Source organism: Pan troglodytes, chromosome 8, assembly GCF_028858775.2.
Source record: "Pan troglodytes isolate AG18354 chromosome 8, NHGRI_mPanTro3-v2.0_pri, whole genome shotgun sequence".
Taxonomy (NCBI): domain Eukaryota; kingdom Metazoa; phylum Chordata; class Mammalia; order Primates; family Hominidae; genus Pan; species Pan troglodytes.
In genome coordinates this window covers 145,624,493-145,642,332 of record NC_072406.2, presented here as the reverse complement: position 1 = coordinate 145,642,332, position 17,840 = coordinate 145,624,493, and the positions used below count along the sequence as shown (strand labels likewise).

At 56.0% G+C, this 17,840-nt stretch overlaps 1 protein-coding gene across 2 annotated transcripts; it reads left to right on the top strand.

Annotated features, from left to right (window-relative positions):
* The first annotated feature begins 3,536 nt into the window (after positions 1 to 3,536).
* ECHS1 (enoyl-CoA hydratase, short chain 1) lies at positions 3,537 to 16,591 on the top strand. Of its 2 annotated transcripts, XR_010147080.1 has the most exons (9): positions 3,576 to 3,739; positions 6,170 to 6,367; positions 6,896 to 7,023; positions 7,804 to 7,903; positions 9,834 to 10,016; positions 10,155 to 11,674; positions 12,132 to 13,102; positions 14,353 to 14,420; positions 16,140 to 16,591. XR_010147080.1 is itself a non-coding variant. In XM_016919678.4 (8 exons), the coding sequence occupies exons 1-8, from the start codon at positions 3,652 to 3,654 to the stop codon at positions 16,203 to 16,205; spliced, it is 873 nt and encodes a 290-aa protein (XP_016775167.3). In that variant the 5' UTR covers positions 3,537 to 3,651; the 3' UTR covers positions 16,206 to 16,591. The 2 variants fall into 2 exon arrangements, 1 of the variants encoding a protein (XP_016775167.3); XM_016919678.4 differs by lacking the exon at positions 10,155 to 11,674 and having other exon boundaries at positions 3,537 to 3,739; positions 9,834 to 9,938; positions 12,983 to 13,102.
* The last annotated feature ends 1,249 nt before the right edge of the window (positions 16,592 to 17,840 follow it).

Genomic DNA, 17,840 nt, shown 5'->3' with positions numbered 1-17,840 from the left:
GCCTGGTGCAAGGAGGGGTGATTGCAGTGACTGAAATGGGAACTCTGGCTTCATGGCGCAGAGAGAGAAGACATGGACCCCAAGAGCTGCAGGGTGGGGACAACCGATGCGCTCTTTGTCCCCTCGATGTGGTGCCACAGCCTGAATCCAATAGCACCTGCCGCTGACGCGCTGACCTGGGGCTAGGTTAGTCACCCGTCCCCCTTGCTCTGAAATGGAGAGCGCACGTGACCACGGCCAGTCCTGGACAATCCTGCCATGCCAGAGCCACCAGCTGGAACACACGGACACAACCTCTTTTCCGTCTGACTGGTACAAGGTATGTGCTTCTCCTAGCTCCAGAGAGCCTTGGGTGATGCCACCTATGGTGACCAAGGTGGCAACTACCCATGTGGCTTTGACTGAATCAGGCTTGTTCATTTTTTAAAATAGCTTTATTGATATAGACATCATGCTGCAAGACTTCTCCCGTTTAAAGTGTTCAATTCAATGGTGTTCAGTTTAGTTACAGAGTTGTGCCACTGTCACCATCATCCAGTTTAGAACTTTTTTGTTTTGTTTTGTTTTGTTTTTTTGAGATGGAGTCTTGCTCTGTTGCCCAGGCTGGAGTGCAGTAACACTACCTTGGCACACTGCAACCTCTGCCTTCCAAGTTCAAGCAATTCTCCTGCCTCAGCCTCCCAAGTAGCTGGGATTACAGGCATGTGCCACTACGCCCGGCTAATTTTTGTATTTTTAGTAGAGACGGAGTTTCACCATGTTGGACCAGGCTGGTCTCGAACACCTGACCTCAGGTGATCCACCTGCCTTGGCCTCCCAAAGTGCTGGGATTACAGGCGTGAACCACTGCGCCTGGCCCCAAGTTTAGAACATTTTCATCACCCTAAAAAGCAAATGGGGATGCCCCTCAGCAGTCACCCCCGTTACCCCCTCCCTCCACCTCTGGTGACCACTAATCTAGTTTCTGTCTCTGTGGATTTGCCTGTTCTGTACATTTCATAGAAATGGAATCATTCAATGCACGGCCTTTGTGTCTGGCTTTTATTACTGAGCATAACATTTTCAAGGCTTGTCCATTTTGTAATGTGTATCAGCCCTTCTTTCTTTTTTACTCCTGAATAGAGTCCATTGTATAGTCTAATACATTCCAATGTATCCATTGTTTGGATATATGACATTTTGTTTATCCATTCATGAGTTGATGGACAATTGGCTTTTTCCCTCTTTTTGGCTATTATGAATAATGTTGCTATGAACATTCATGTCTAAGTTTTTGTGGACATTTGTCTTCATTTCTCTGGGGTGTACACCTAAGAGTGGAGTTGCTGTTTGACCTTTTGAGGAAACAACAGACTGTTTTCCAAAGTGACTGCACCATTTTCCATTCCCGCTGGCAGTGTACCAGCGTTCCCCGCTCACGTCCCCCACAACCCGCTGTGACTGTTGGGCTTTTTATTGCAGCCAGCACAGTAGGTGTGACGTCGTATCACTGAGGTGTCAGTTTGCATTTCCCTAATGATTCGTGATGCTGAGCTTATCTGACACTGATTATCTTCATTGGAGGAATGTCTGTTCAGTCCTCTCACTATCTTGGTAGTGTCCTTTCAGACATAAAAGTTTTAAATTTTGGTGAAATCCAATTTACATATGTTCCCCCTTTGTTGCTTGTGCTTTTGTGGCTAAATTACTTGATGGAGGACGGGAGCTGCCCGGCCTCCTGGGTCGTTAGAAAGGAAACCTCTTGGCGGGCACGGTGGCCCACTCCTGTAATCCCAGCACTTTGGGAGGCCGAGACCGGTGGATCACTTGAGGTCAGGAGTTCGAGAACAGCCTGGCCAACATGGCAAAACTCCCGACTCTACTAAAAAACTACAAATATTAGCCGGGCATGGTGGTAAGCACCCGTAGTTCCAGCTACTCAGGAGGCTGAGGCAGGAGAATCGCTTGAACCCGGGAGGCGCAAGCTACAATGAGCCGGGATGACACCACTGCACTCCAGCCTGGGTGACAGCAAGACAAGAAAGAAAGGAAAGAAGAGAAGGTGAAGAAGAAGGAAGGAAGGAAATAAACCTCTTTTCTGTCTGAGCCATTTCATTTTGGGCCTGTCTGTCCCAGAGCTTTAACTACACTAATATAGAGCATCGTTTAGTAAAGGTTTGTTGTTGATTTGTTTCTACTTACACGAGATGTCTTCGTTTTTACCCTCAGTCTTGAAATAAAATTTTGGTGCATGTTCATTTTTGGTTTGAATTGAATTATTTTCTTGAACATAGTGAGGCAGGAGAACGGGGTCTGGAGGCCAATTCATGCTGACTCCCTAGAACTAAATCCAATGGAAACACTTCCGCTATGACAGGAAGTGTCCTCTCCATTTACACAGGGCGTACACCAAGTAACCAATGGAAACCTCTAGAGGGTATTTAAACCCCCCAAAAAATCTGTAACGGGGCTCTTGAGCCCCTCTGCTCAGCCGCTCCCACACTGTGGAGTTATTTTCGTTGTCTTTTCTTGTTTCTTTTTCGAGACGAAGTCTGGCTCTATCGCCCAGGCTGGAGGGCAGTGGTGCGATCTCGGCTCACTGCAACCTCCGCCTCCCGGATTCAAGCAATTCTCCTGCGTCAGCCTCCCGAGTAGCTAAGACCACAGGCGTGCACCACCACGCCCGGCTAATTTTTGTGTTTTTAGTAGAGAGGGAGGTTTCACCATGTTGGCCAGGCTGGTCTCAAACTCCTGACGTCAGGTGGTCTGCCCGCCTTGGCCTCCCAAAGTGCTGGAATTACAGGCCTGAGCCACCGCGCCCGGCCACACTTTTGTTTTCCATAAATCTCGCTTTTGTTGCTTCCTTCTTTCCTTGCTTTGTTTGTGCGTTTTGTCCAGTTCTTTGTTCAAGACGTCAAGAACCTGGACACCCTCCACCGGTCACAGTAGCAGTTTCGCTTTCCATTCCATTTTATCCAGGGTGGTTTTATCTCCACCCTGGCGTTTGCAGAATCCGGGCAAGTACACAAATGGATGCTCCACAATACTTGTCTAGATATTTAAAAGGTATAAATAAAATAACTTAAATGAAAAAAATTTTTATTATTTAAATCTGTTGAAGTCTTGTGTGCATGAAAATAAAACTCCTCCTAATGTGGCGTTCAGTGCCCACGCCGCTGCCACCGTGCCTGGCCCTGCGCCTGGGCGCGCTGTGTCCGCTGCTACAGACGCCGGCGGGCAGGCGGGCAGGCGGGCAGGCGGGCGGGGGGAGGCGGCGCAGAGCCCGGCAGGCGCCGCCGTTGCCTCCGCCTCCGCGCGGTCTACCCGGGGCCAGCTGGGACCTCGAGGGCTGGGGCGGGGGCGCGGGCGACTGCGGTGGGGCCTGGAGGGCGCTGGTCCCAGCCCAGGGTGGGGTCCCGGAGACGCCCCTCGGACTTAGATCTGCGAGCGGCAGCTCGGGCCTGGGGGCGGGGCCTGGGGGCGGGGCCTGGGGGCGGGGCCTGGGGGCGGGGCCTGGGGGCGGGGCCTGGAGGAGAGCGACCCCCTCACTCCGCCCGGGCTGATCTCGCGAGGGCCGCCTGGTCTCGCGGCACTGGCCTGTGGGCGGAGCGAGCCCTGAAAGGCTAGGCGAGGGGGCGGCTCCGCGGGGCCGGGCGAGGAGTCCAGAGAACCATGGCCGCCCTGCGTGTCCTGCTGTCCTGCGTCCGCGGCCCGCTGAGGCCCCCGGTTCGCTGTCCCGCCTGGCGTCCCTTCGCCTCGGGTGAGTGCGCGGTGAGAGCTGGCGGCCCGAATTTCCTCCTGACTCCGACCTGCACGCCCAGACCAGATCCCAGACCGCACCCCCCTCCCACCTGACCCCGCATCCCCCTCCTGACCCCAACCCACACCCCTCTTCCGCCTGACCCCGCACCCTCACCTGACCCCTACCCGCACCCCACTCCGCCTGACCCCGCACCCCCCCCACCTGATCCCGCACCCCCCGGCCTGACCCCGCACCCCTCTTCCGTCCGATCCCGCATCCCCAGGGCCTGACTCCGCACTCTCCTGCCTGACCCCGCACCTACCACCTGACCCCGACCCGCAGCCCCTGCCTAGCTCAGGCCTGCAACACCCCCCTCGCCTAGTGCTGCACCCCCCACCTGACCCGCACCCACAGCCTGACCCAGGCTTAACACCCCCCCACCGCCCGCCACCCCGCACCGACACCACCCACCTGACTCTGGCCCGCACCCCCACCCCCCGCCTGGCTCTGCAGGAGGCCACTCTCACCAGGCCACGTCCTGCGGGAGGCCGGGCGGCTGGCTGGAACTGCCCCAATGCCAAGACCTCTGGCCAACTGGGCGCAGGGTGTGGGTTGTAAAAATCCGGGGTGTTCCCTCGGCTCTAAGAGCAGGCGTAGCTCCTGTGCAGCCGGCCAGCCCGAGAACAGGAGATGCAGGTACATTTTGTCCTGGGTGCCTCCTGACCAGGGCCACCCCTCAGAGGGTCCTAAGGGAAAAGCTGACACCTCCTCCCCAGCCACAGGGGGCTGCCCTCTTCCTCCCTCGTGGCTCACCCGGGGCCCCACTCATGAGCGGCCATCACCGGCTCTAGTATCTGAGGAATCTTGGGCCATGCCTTGGGCTGGGGAAGAACTCTTGCTTCCTCTTCCTCCCTCACCCTGTGTAGCAGTGGACCACTGAGTTGTGTTGGTTTCATCTCCATGCTCTCCTTGGCCTTCGGCTTCTCCACCCTGACAGCAGCCCTTTCCTGGATCTTGCATGGCAGGCACTGCTGCCAGACACTTCACCTGTGATCCTCCAGTTACCCCTAGAAACCCACAGGATACGGCGGGGCACAGTGGCTAATGCCTATAATCCCAGCACTTTGGGAGGCTGAGGCAGGTGGATCACCTGAGGTCATCAAGACCACCTTGGCCAACATGGTGAAACCCCATGTCCACTAAAAATACAAAAATTAGCCAGGTGTGGTGGTGTGTGACCGTAGTCCCAGCTATTCGGGAGGCTGAGGCAGGAGAATCACCTGAACCCTGTAGGCAGAGGTCGCAGTGAGCCGAGATTGCGCCACTGCACTCCAGCCTGGGCAATAGAGTGAGACTCAGTCTCAAAAAAAAAAACAAAAAAAAGAAACCCATAGCACAGGGACTATGATCCCTGCTTTGCCACTAACGGAGGCAAGCATCCAACACACAGGCTACCTTTGTCTTTTCAGGTTCACCTTCTCACCCCTGGAACGCCATTGTCCTTTGTCTCCTTCCCACCTTGCTGTCCACCCAGCAGGCGCAGGTCCTGTGCAGCAGGCCAACCCGAGAAGCGCCTGCGTCTCCCATTTTCGGGCTGGCCTGCTGCACCCGGCCTGTGCCTGATCTTAATGCTGCAGGAACACCCAGGATTTTCACATCCCCCACCCTGCGTCCAGTTGGCCAGAGGTCTTGGCACTGGGGCGGTACCAAGTGCAAGGAGCTGCCTTACACCCCCTCACCTGTTGGCATTTGTTGAGAGAAGGTGTTTCCTGGTGCCTTGTCTCAGCAGAGTCCAGGGCTGTCTCCAGAGTGGTGTCCTGGGAAGAACTGACCAAGGCATATTAGGAGAAGGAAAGCGGCTGTGGGCTGTGTTCTGTGCTGGGGATTTTTCTTTTTTTCTTTTCTTTTTTTTTTTTTTTCTTTTTTTTTGAGACGGAGTCTCACTCTGTCACCCAGGCTGGAGTGCAGTGGCATGATCTCAGCTCACTGCAAGCTCCACCTCCTGGGTTCACGCCACTCTCCTGCCTCAGCCTCCCCAGTAGCTGGGACTACAGGCGCCCGCCACAACACCCGACTAATTTTTTGTATTTTAGGTAGAGACGGCGTTTCACCGTGTTAGCCAGGATGGTCTCGATCTCATGACCTTGTGATTCGCCCGCTTCGGCCTCCCGAATTGCTGGGATTACAGGCGTGAGCCACTGCGCCCGGCCCGGGGATTTTCTTTAGGACATGTTCAAGCACATGTGAAAGCAGAGAGAATGGTACCAAGGCTACCATCTATCCTTGTGGCTGAGAGCTACACCTGGAGCCACTGAGGACTCGGCAGGGAGCCCTCAGAGGGCCTCTTGGGGTCACACTGTATCCACCGATGGGGCCACATCCCTTCCCCCACTCTCCCCAGTTTGATACCTGTGTGAATAGATACCCCTTTTTGCCTTCTTGCTCTAGGTGCTAACTTTGAGTACATCATCGCAGAAAAAAGAGGGAAGAATAACACCGTGGGGTTGATCCAACTGAACCGCCCCAAGGCCCTCAATGCACTTTGCGATGGCCTGATTGACGAGCTCAACCAGGCCCTGAAGACCTTCGAGGAGGACCCAGCCGTGGGGGCCATTGTCCTCACCGGCGGGGATAAGGCCTTTGCAGGTACGCGCGGCAGCAGAGGGCTTTGTGCCTGGGCAGATGTGGGAGGCACGTATGGCCTTGGGAGAAGCCTCGAGACAGATTTGCACCTCTGTGATGGCAGAGGCATGCGACTGGGGACTTCCTCAAATATCGAGTGAAGACGGTCATGGGAACGGCTTGCATGAGCAGCTTTGTGTATGCCAGAGAGCCGCATGTGCTCCACCAGCAAAACAGCTTCTTCAAAGGGGTTTAGGTCCTTGGCAGTCAGGCTTTGTGTGTGTCGAGGGCTTATGCCCTGACGAATATGCCCAGCCTCTGTGGGCACCTCCCTCGCACCTGCTGCCTGCCTCAGGGCCCCTCCGCGTGATTTCTGTTATAGCTGGCATTACAGCGTCCCTACAGCTGTCCACATGGCCTGGTGTCAGCCGTGCCCAGCAACCCCACTGCCTGTGTCTGGTGTGCTCTGAAGCTCCTTGTTGGTCTGGGAGATATAGGACGGGTGGGCTCTCTGCTCTCTGGTAACCGGAACCTCCTTTCCACTCCTGCTAGCTGGAGCTGATATCAAGGAAATGCAGAACCTGAGTTTCCAGGACTGTTACTCCAGCAAGTTCTTGAAGCACTGGGACCACCTCACCCAGATGAAGAAGCCAGTCATCGCTGCTGTCAATGGCTATGCTGTGAGTGTTGCTGCCAAGAGTCTCCTCCTCTCGTGGTTGAAGGAACTGTGCTGTGCATACACAGCATAACAGATTTTTATTTTGAAGAGGCCTTTAGTTCCCAGGCCAGCAGCCTCCTTTCCTGCCTCATGGTGCTAAAGAGCCAGGAACTGTGTGGAGAGGACACCTCCTGGCATCTGCTTTTTTCGTGGCTGTTCACCTGACAGCTTCTCCCCAGCAAGCCTCTCTTCCAGGGTGGGGGAAGAGAGGTGTTGGCTTTGGCTACATCTATAAACTAGCTTCTTTTGCTCCCCTTGAAAGCTCTGTGTCCTGGGACTGTTTGAAGTGCTGAGACTGATCTTGGCCTATAGGGAAGCAATGTGATCATTTCATGACACTCCCTTCCGTGTAAGCCAGGGGTCTGCGGATTGTGATCATTTCATGACGCTCCCTGCCGTGTAAGCCAGGGGTCTGCGGATGGAGTTTTCCCGGCACAGCCACACCCACCTGTGCACCTAGTCTCTGTGGCTGCATTTCGGCCACAGCAGCAGAGTTGAGTCGTGGCAGCAGAGCCTGTAAGACCCTCATGGCCCTTTACAGGATGTTTGCCAGCCCCTGGTAAACAGCAGCAACCATCTGTAGTTAACTTATCATAACAATTATCTAGTTTGGTGCCACTATGTTAGTCTTTGTCATACCCCCAACACTGTTTCTTTTAAATGGGAAATTTGAATAAGCAAGCAGAGTGATTTCTGACTGGGTTCCCCTGGTAAGACTCTCCTGATGCCGAATGTTTTACAGTTTGGCGGGGGCTGTGAGCTTGCCATGATGTGTGATATCATCTATGCCGGTGAGAAGGCCCAGTTTGCACAGCCGGAGATCTTAATAGGAACCATCCCAGGTAAAGAGTGACACTGTCTCTGGCATAGATGCCTTAGGTAATTACTCAAAATCTGCCTGTGTCTCAGGGCCCACAGCTCATATCTGACCAGAGGCCCTGGATGGACAGCCCCATGGCTGGTCAGTGGTCCCTCTGTGGACAGCCACAGAGGCTAGAGTGGTTGTGACAGAGCTTGGGGGGGGCCTTAGAGTCCTGGGACTGTGACTGTGCCCACATCTGATGGTGTTGGGAGAGGCTGGTCCTGGGTAACGCTGGCTTCTAACCATGACAGTTCTTGCTTGTGATTCGTGTCCATGGCAGAGAGGGAACGTGGTGACCCTGGGTGGCACTGGGAGCTCTGCGCACTGCCATCTCACTGGCCATGGAGGTCACATGGCCTGGGTTCAGGGTGGGGAGTCAGACCCCCCCACCCAGGCCCGTGAGAAGGGCCTGGGCTCTTGGCAAAAAGCAACACCCTCTAACCCCAGGGTCCTCCTGGTAGGAAGGGTGGGCCCAGGCCGAGCAGCCAGGAGGGAGCTGAGACCCTGAGGGGAGCAGCTGCACTCAGGGTGCCCTTCGCTGCCCTCTGAGTTTGACGAGGCCGATTCTGAGGCCTGGAGCTGTGAGCTCGGTGCATTTGTTTCGGGTCTGATCCCTAGAACAGCTGCTACTATAAGGGACCAGTGCCTGGGGTCAGGGAGGCCTATAAGCTTCTAATATGTTGACCACAGAGGCTGGGGAGGGCCCCACAGAGCCACCACCTTGATCTAATGTCAGGGTGTTGGGGGAGTGCAGTGTCCAGCCCTACGGGGCTTAGCGGGTGTTCTCCCCATGTGCGGAGACGAGAGACTGCAAGAAATAAAAACACAAGACAAAGAGATAAAGAGAAAACAGCTGGGCCCGGGGGACCAATACCATCAAGAGGCGGAGACCGGTAGTGGCCCCGAATGGCTGGGCGCACTGATATTTATTGCATACAGGATAAGGGGGCAGGGTGAGGAGGGTGAATCCTCTAAGTGATTGACAAGGTGAAGCAAGTCACGTGATCATGGGACAGGGGGCCCTTCCCTCTTAGGTAGCCGAAGCAGAGAGGGAAGGCAGCAAACATCAGTGTTTTCTTCTCTGCACTTATACGAAAGATCAAAGACTTCAAGACTTTCACTATTTCTTCTTCCGCTATCTGCTACAAACTTCAAAGAGGAGCCAGGAGTACGGGAGGAGCATGAAAGTGGACAAGGAGTGTGATCGTTGAAGCACCACAGGGAGGGGGTTAGGCCTCCGGATGACTGCGGGCAGGCCTGGAGAATATCCAGCCTCTCACAAGAAGCTGGTGGAGCAGTGTTCCCTGACTCCTCCAAGGAAAGGCAGACTCCCTTTCGAGGTTTGCTAAGTAATGGTTGCCTTCCCAGACACTGGCGTTACCGCTTGACCAAGGAGCCCTCAAGCGGCCCTTATGCAGGTGTGACAGAAGGCTCACCTCTTGCCTTCTAGGCCTCTTCTCACAATGTCCCTTCAGCACCTGACCCTATACCCACTGGTTATTCCCAGGTTATATAGTAATGGAACAAAGAGTAATATAAAAGCTAATTATTAATAATGTTTATACTAATGATTGATAATTGTCCATGATCATCTCTATATCTAATTTGTATTATGACTATTGTTATTCTAACTATTTTCTTTATTATACCGAAACAGTTTGTGCCTTCAGTCTCTTGCCTCGGCACCTAGGTAATCGTTTGCCCACAGGAGAGCACCAGATGTGGGGCCTGAGCTTGAAAAGGGGCTGCTGCCCCTGATGTTCCCGGGCTCTTGTGCTGCCTGGCCTCTGACCCCTGGACCTTGTCTCAGGGCCTATCTTAAGCCCCTTGGAATTTGCTGGCTGCGCAGCTGTGATGTCTTCTTGGGTTCACTCATCACAGTGCCAGCCATGACCAGCCCCTCCCTGCAGGTGCGGGCGGCACCCAGAGACTCACCCGTGCTGTTGGGAAGTCGCTGGCGATGGAGATGGTCCTCACCGGTGACCGGATCTCAGCCCAGGACGCCAAGCAAGCAGGTATGGGTTGGGGCTGCCCGCAAGAGCCACCTGGAAACCCGGGGCGGGAGCCCCACAGAAACCCGGGGCGGCATCCAGGTGTCCCCCTCGGGAGAGCCCCACAGAAACCCAGGGCGGCATCCAGGTGTCCCCCTCGTGGGAGCCCCACAGAAACCCAGAGCTGCATCCAGGTGTCCCCCTCGGGGGAGCCCCACAGAAACCCGGGGCGGCATCTAGGTGTCCCCCTCGGGGGAGCCCCACAGAAACCCAGGGCGGCATCCAGGTGTCCCCCTCGCGGGAGCCCCACAGAAACCCAGGGCGGCATCCAGGTGTCCCCCTCGGGGGAGCCTCACAGAAACCCAGGGCGGCATCCAGGTGTCCCCCTCGGGGGAGCCTCACAGAAACCCAGGGTGGCATCCAGGTGTCCCCCTTGGGGGAGCCCCACAGAAACCCAGAGCTGCATCCAGGTGTCCCCCTCGTGGGAGCCCCACAGAAACCCTGAGCTGCATCCAGGTGTCCCCCTCGTGGGAGCCCCACAGAAACCCTGAGCTGCATCCGGTTGTCCCCCTCGCGGGAGCCCCACAGAAACCCAGAGCTGCATCCAGGTGTCCCCCACGGGGGAGCCCCACAGAAACCCAGGGCGGCATCCAGGTGTCCCCCATGGGGGAGCCCCACAGAAACCCAGAGCTGCATCCAGGTGTCCCCCTCGGGGGAGCCCCACAGAAACCCAGGGCGGCATCCAGGTGTCCCCCTCGTGGGAGCCCCACAGAAACCCAGAGCTGCATCCAGGTGTCCCCCTCGGGGGAGCCCCACAGAAACCCGGGGCGGCATCTAGGTGTCCCCCTCGGGGGAGCCCCACAGAAACCCAGGGCGGCATCCAGGTGTCCCCCTCGCGGGAGCCCCACAGAAACCCAGGGCGGCATCCAGGTGTCCCCCTCGGGGGAGCCTCACAGAAACCCAGGGCGGCATCCAGGTGTCCCCCTCGGGGGAGCCTCACAGAAACCCAGGGTGGCATCCAGGTGTCCCCCTGGGGGGAGCCCCACAGAAACCCAGAGCTGCATCCAGGTGTCCCCCTCATGGGAGCCCCACAGAAACCCTGAGCTGCATCCAGGTGTCCCCCTCGTGGGAGCCCCACAGAAACCCTGAGCTGCATCCGGTTGTCCCCCTCGCGGGAGCCCCACAGAAACCCAGAGCTGCATCCAGGTGTCCCCCACGGGGGAGCCCCACAGAAACCCAGAGCTGCATCCAGGTGTCCCCCATGGGGGAGCCCCACAGAAACCCAGGGCGGCATCCAGGTGTCCCCCATGGGGGAGCCCCACAGAAACCCAGAGCTGCATCCAGGTGTCCCCCTCGGGGGAGCCCCACAGAAACCCGGGGCGGCATCTAGGTGTCCCCCTCGTGGGAGCCCCACAGAAACCTGGGGCGGCATCCAGGTGTCCCCCACGGGGGAGCCCCACAGAAACCCAGAGCTGCATCCAGGTGTCCCCCATGGGGGAGCCCCACAGAAACCCAGGGCGGCATCCAGGTGTCCCCCTCGCGGGAGCCCCACAGAAACCCGGGGCGGCATCCAGGTGTCCCCCACGGGGGAGCCTCACAGAAACCCAGGGCGGCATCCAGGTGTCCCCCTCGCGGGAGCCCCACAGAAACCCGGGGCGGCATCCAGGTGTCCCCCTCGCGGGAGCCCCACAGAAACCCGGGGCGGCATCCAGGTGTCCCCCTCGGGGGAGCCCCACAGAAACCCAGAGCTGCATCCAGGTGTCCCCCTCATGGGAGCCCCACAGAAACCCTGAGCTGCATCCAGGTGTCCCCCTCGTGGGAGCCCCACAGAAACCCTGAGCTGCATCCGGTTGTCCCCCTCGCGGGAGCCCCACAGAAACCCAGAGCTGCATCCAGGTGTCCCCCACGGGGGAGCCCCACAGAAACCCAGAGCTGCATCCAGGTGTCCCCCATGGGGGAGCCCCACAGAAACCCAGGGCGGCATCCAGGTGTCCCCCTCGCGGGAGCCCCACAGAAACCCGGGGCGGCATCCAGGTGTCCCCCATGGGGAGCCTCACAGAAACCCAGGGCGGCATCCAGGTGTCCCCCTCGCGGGAGCCCCACAGAAACCCGGGGCGGCATCCAGGTGTCCCCCTCGCGGGAGCCCCACAGAAACCCAGGGCGGCATCCAGGTGTCCCCCTCGGGGGAGCCCCACAGAAACCCAGGGCGGCATCCAGGTGTCCCCCTCGTGGGAGCCCCACAGAAACCCAGGGCTGCATCCAGGTGTCCCCCATGGGGAGCCCCACAGAAACCCAGGGCGGCATCCAGGTGTCCCCCTCGGGGGAGCCCCACAGAAACCCAGGGCTGCATCCAGGTGTCCCCCATGGGGAGCCCCACAGAAACCCAGAGCTGCATCCAGGTGTCCCCCTCGCGGGAGCCCCACAGAAACCCAGGGCGGCATCCAGGTGTCCCCCTCGGGGGAGCCCCACAGAAACCCAGAGCTGCATCCAGGTGTCCCCCATGGGGGAGCCCCATAGAAACCCAGAGCTGCATCCAGGTGTCCCCCTCGGGGGAGCCCCACAGAAACCCCGGGCGGCATCCAGGTGCCCCCACGGTGGTTGCATGAGCTTTTGGGTCCTGAGGACCTGGGAGAAGACTGACTGCCTTTTGTTTCTACATTTTGAAGTACTGTATGTACGGAAGTGAACCACACGTAAGTATCTGGTACAGAATAACAGCCCAGCAATTGCGTCCCCAAAATCCAGTGTAAGCAACGGGCATCTCCAGGCCTCAGTGGCCGGTCCTCCCACTGCCCTGCTGGTGATCACAGTCCCCGTGTCTGGCCGCCTCTGCCGTCGGAGCTGTGGCCAGCCTGGCCCACATGTCTGAGAGCACAGTGACCGCAGTGCCAAGAGCACTCAGCACTCAGGAAGGGGCACGTGTGGTACTTCCCGTGTGGAAGCCGCCCTTGCTTAGCATCCAGAGGCTGGGGTGCTCCAGCCACGCTGCTCCCCAGCGGCCACTCGCTCGAGAAGGAATAGACAAGTGCTGTTTCTGCACGTCACTCACTGACTTTCTTGTGTTTCAGGTCTTGTAAGCAAGATTTGTCCTGTTGAGACACTGGTGGAAGAAGCCATCCAGTGTGCAGAAAAAATTGCCAGCAATTCTAAAATTATAGTAACGATGGCCAAAGAATCAGTGAATGCAGGTAGGGGATCTGCCAGGAAGACACTGGAGAGGTCTCCGTGGCTGTCAGGAGTATTCCTGACCAGCAGGCTTTCTGGCTCCAAATGAATATGCCTTAAGCCCTCCTGGGCAGAAATGGTTCTCAGTGTCTCAGTTCTGCTGTCTGTAGAGTTGTGGTTTCTGGTCACGCACTCAGGAACTCCTCTGAGATGTTCCCAGCTCCCCTTTGTACCAGGGCCCAAGAACTGAGCCAGGCCTGGGAGGTGAGGGCAGTACAGAGCTGGCCGTGGCAGGGAAAGGCTGAGAAGGGAGCAGAGGTCCCAAATGTAAAATGGTCTCTGCCATGGGGAGGCTCGGTTCACCTCCCGAGACCTGGGGTTGGCGGCTGCGTGTGTGCCTGGCAGGTGGCTACGCAGGCTTGCAGCCCAGCGCCACGCTGTTCATTCTTGGCCTGGATCCCTTTTAGTTCTCCCTCTGCCAGGGAAGTGGATCCGAACCTCCCCCTCCTCAGAAATGCTCAAGTTTTAATGTCACAATTTATTCTCAGCATGTGGAATGAGATGGTTATTAGCTGGTTGAGTCCGGACAGGTGTGGGTGGCCCCAGGCAGGTCCCCTAACCTCTCTGAGTGCGTTTATCTCGAGGGTGTGGCCGTCCCCCGGGCTTGCCGTTGGCTTGAGGCAGGATGCAGTGAGGAGAGCATTTTGAAAGAACGGAGGCTGCTGTCGCCCAAGGCGTTGGGCAAGGTCGTGCTCCCCTCGGAGAGGATGCTGGCACCAGCCCTGGAACCACAGCGCCTCCCTCCATCTGCGCACCTGGATCTGCTCTGCTTGGCCTCGTGCAAAGAACGGGCCTGGAATGAGCAGAGCCGAAGGCGTTCTTGGTGCCGGCCGCGCCCAGCTCTGGCTCTCGTGCTGTCCTTCCTGGTTTTCATCCTTGGTTATTTTTCTCTGTTTGCAGCCCCGTTGCCGCCTCACAGCCTCTCCTCAAGGGCACAGTTTGCCATCTCACCTTTCATCCAGTTCCTCTCCCTTCTTGGGGCCCTGGGCCACCAGAGTGTGACGTTTGGGGGCCATAGCAGAGCTGTTGGTTCTGCCAGGTCTCCGCTGGGGCAGTGCCTTTGAGAAGGGCGGCACCATGGAAGCCTGTGCAGGGCTGGGCCGCGTCGAAAGCACAGTTGTGCGTGGGTCAGTGAGGAGGGCTTCCTGTCACCGTGCAGGAAAAGTTCTGCATGTAATATCTCCGTTCATAACTCTGGGACTTTGTTTTTCAGCTTTTGAAATGACATTAACAGAAGGAAGTAAGTTGGAGAAGAAACTCTTTTATTCAACCTTTGCCACCGTGAGTAAACAGTGTTCAACCGGAGAATCAAGCAAATTCCAGTCACACAAGTTGCTGGGAATTTCCTTTTAAATTTTATCATTAAGTATCGTTTCTTTCTGGTCAGAACTGCCAGCCTCACCTTTAACGGGATCAGATTGGTTCCATCAGTGGGTCTTGATGTTAGGAAAAAAGTAGAGCATGTACAAGTTCAAAAGTACAGAAACCTTACAGGGGCTTTTCTTGTTTTTCCTGTTATGTGAAGTCTGTGAATTGCACCCTCAAGCAGCTCCTTTATGGAAAATGCAGTTTCAGCCGGGCGAGTGTCGAGCATCCGTAGCCCCAGCTTCCTGGGAGGCTGAGGCGGGTCGTTTGAGTCCAACTGGGCAGCAAAGCAAGACCCCGTCTCAAAAAAAAGACTTTTTTAAAAAATGAGGCCGGGCGCGGTGGCTCACCCTGTAATCCCAGCACTTTGGGAGGCTGAGGCGGGTGGATTGCCTGAGCTCAGGAGTTTGAAACCAGCCTGGGCAACATGGCGAAACCCGTCTCTACTAAAAATCCAAAAAATTAGCCGGGCGTGGTGGCAGGTGCCTGTAATCCCAGCTACTCTGGAAGTTGAGGCAGGAGAATCGCTTGAACCCAGAGGCGGAGGTTACAGTGAGCCGAGATCACGCCACTGCACTCCAGCCTGGGAGACAGAGTGAGACTCTGTCTGAAAAAAAAAAATGTAACTCATTTTACCCATGATTTTTTTAGATCATTCCAATTATTTGGAATAGGCTCAAATGTATTCTAATAAGATAAGCTGAAGCTTTAGAGCAATATTTTATAAGATTTCTGCCAGTAACTTAAAGTAATTCCTCTAATTACCATCATAATTTTTATTTTTTTCCCTTTGAGGCAGAGTCTTGCTCTGTTGTCCAGGCTGGAATGCAGTGGTGAGATCTCAGCTCACTGCAACCTCCGCCTCCTGGGTTCAAGTGATTCTCCTGCTTCAGCCTCCCGAGTAGCTGGGATTACAGGTGCCCACCACCACACCTGGCTAATTTTTGTATTTTTAGTAGAGACAGAGTTTCACCATGTTGGCCAGGCTGGTCTTGAACTCCTGACCTCAAGTGATCTGCCTGCCTTGGCCTCCCACAGTGCTGGGATTACAGGCGTAAGCCACTGCACCCGGCCAGATTACCATTTTAATTCATGTCTTTCACTGGGAGAAAGTCATACTTCGGTGTTTTAATTGTTCTATAAAATAAAAATTAAAAGTGGTTTGGGCACCTGAGGAAGGGGTACAGATGCGTGTGTGTGTGTGTGTGTGTGTGCACGCACACCTGGGGACACACATGCACACAGTGTAAGAAAAGCAGATGCAGAGTTGAGTTCTCACGTCCTACTCCAACACAGAGTAGCCCCTGATACAGGCCACCCATCATCCAGTTGATGACATGGTGAGTGACCAAGATGGGTGCATCTGAGGCTCTTCAGATGTGAGCTTGTTGGACATACACAGTGGCTCCTGAATGACCATCACCTAGACTGGTAGAGAGAGGCCGTGAAAATCCCCGCGCCCAGGCCCAGCTCTGATTGAGCAGGTGTTCCTGCCGCTGAGTCCCCTCCCCGGCCCCCTGGGCCCCTGTGAGCATGAGGAGTGAGGCAGAGCCAGGGAGAGACGGGCGGACATTGGCATCAGGCTCTGTGAGGACACTGCGCGTCCAGCTCCGTTTCTGTTCCTTTTCCTGCCAGGATGACCGGAAAGAAGGGATGACTGCGTTTGTGGAAAAGAGAAAGGCCAACTTCAAAGACCAGTGAGAACCAGCTGCCCCTGCCTCACACCTCTGCTTGGAGAGGATAAGTGCAGCCTGTCAGTTTTAGAAGCAAGTAAATCATCTGCTTTTCAAGAGCAGTGTCCGTGGTGTGCAGTTCCTCTCCAATTGCTGCGTGGTCATGGCCCGACCTCTCACAGCATAACAGCCTTCTTCACCCAGCCTGTGAGGGTCCTGACTGGAGCACCTTCTTCTAAATCTAAGATTCTGCTGAGGAGCCCCCGCTGGTCCCTCTGGGCATGCTGTGCTCGGACGGAAAGCGGGGCCTGCGGGTCCTTGTGTCCCTGCCGCTGAAGAATGGGGCTGCTCTGAGGGAAACGCTGTCTGCTGCCTTCATACAGATGCTGATTAAAGTGATAGCAATTCAGATTACACCACGCCTTGTAGTCATGTCTGCAATGAGCATTCTGTCATGTTAGTTGTTTTTTTAAACTTTTTTGTTTTTTCACTGTAAGGAACAACATTCAAACAAAACAAGTTTGTATAGTCAGTTCCCTCACATCATATTTCCAGGGTAGCCACTGTGAACAGCTGGGCTTGTGACTTCCTAGAGTTCTGTGCACGCACGCACACACCCCTGCACACGCGCACAGGCATGGTCTATGGTTTTCTTCCACGCCCACTCACGTCAAGCCCTTTCCTCACGAGAGCCCACCCTATTTTCTTCCTACTTCTGTCATAAGGAGCTCTCTGTTCAGTTTACTGCATTCTTCTCTACTGTGGGAACACACGACGTCAACTTGATCGTCTTAACCACTGTGTTTTAGAGACGGGTCTGGAGTGTGTGGCTCAGTCACAGCTCACTGCAGCTTGAATCTCCTGGGCTCAAGTGATCCTCCCCCCTCCCAAGTAGCTGGGACCACAGGGGCGCACTCCCACACCCAGCTGACTGTTTAAATTTACCTTTCGTAGAGACGGGGTCTCCCCGTGTTGCCCAGGCTGGTCTGAACCATTTCAAATGCACATTTCAGCGGCATTAAGTACATTCTCATGCAGCCATGACTATCCAAGAAAGCTTTCATTTTCCCAAACGGAAACTGTCCCCGTTAAACAACAACCCCTTTTCTGCTTCCCTCCAGCTCCTGGCACCCACGCTTCTACTTCCTGTCTCTATGGAGGGACCTCCATTTATCCCTTTGGGTCAGGCTCATTTCACTCAGCCCCACCCCAAATCCCTGGGTTGAAATCCTAACCCCTACCGTGACTGCATTAGGAGGGGGGACTTTGGGCAATGACTAGTCACAAGGGCAGAGCTCTTCAAGTGGGATTCGTGTCCTAGGAGAGAGAGGGTGGAGCTCCTCCAGTGGGATTAGTGCCCTATGAGGGGGCGGAGCTCCTCCAGTGGGATTAATGCCCTAAGAGAAGGCGGAGCTCCTCCAGTGGGATTAATGCCCTATGAGGGCAGAGCTCCTCCAGTGGGATTAGTGCCCTATGAGAGGATGGAGCTCTTTGAGTGGGATTAGTGCCCTATGAGGGGGCGGAGCTCTTTGAGTGGGATTAGTGCCCTATGAGAGGGCGGAGCTCCTCCAGTGGGATTAGTGCCCTATGAGAGGGCGGAGCTCCTCCAGTGGGATTAGTGCCCTATGAGAGGATGGAGCTCTTTGAGTGGGATTAGTGCCCT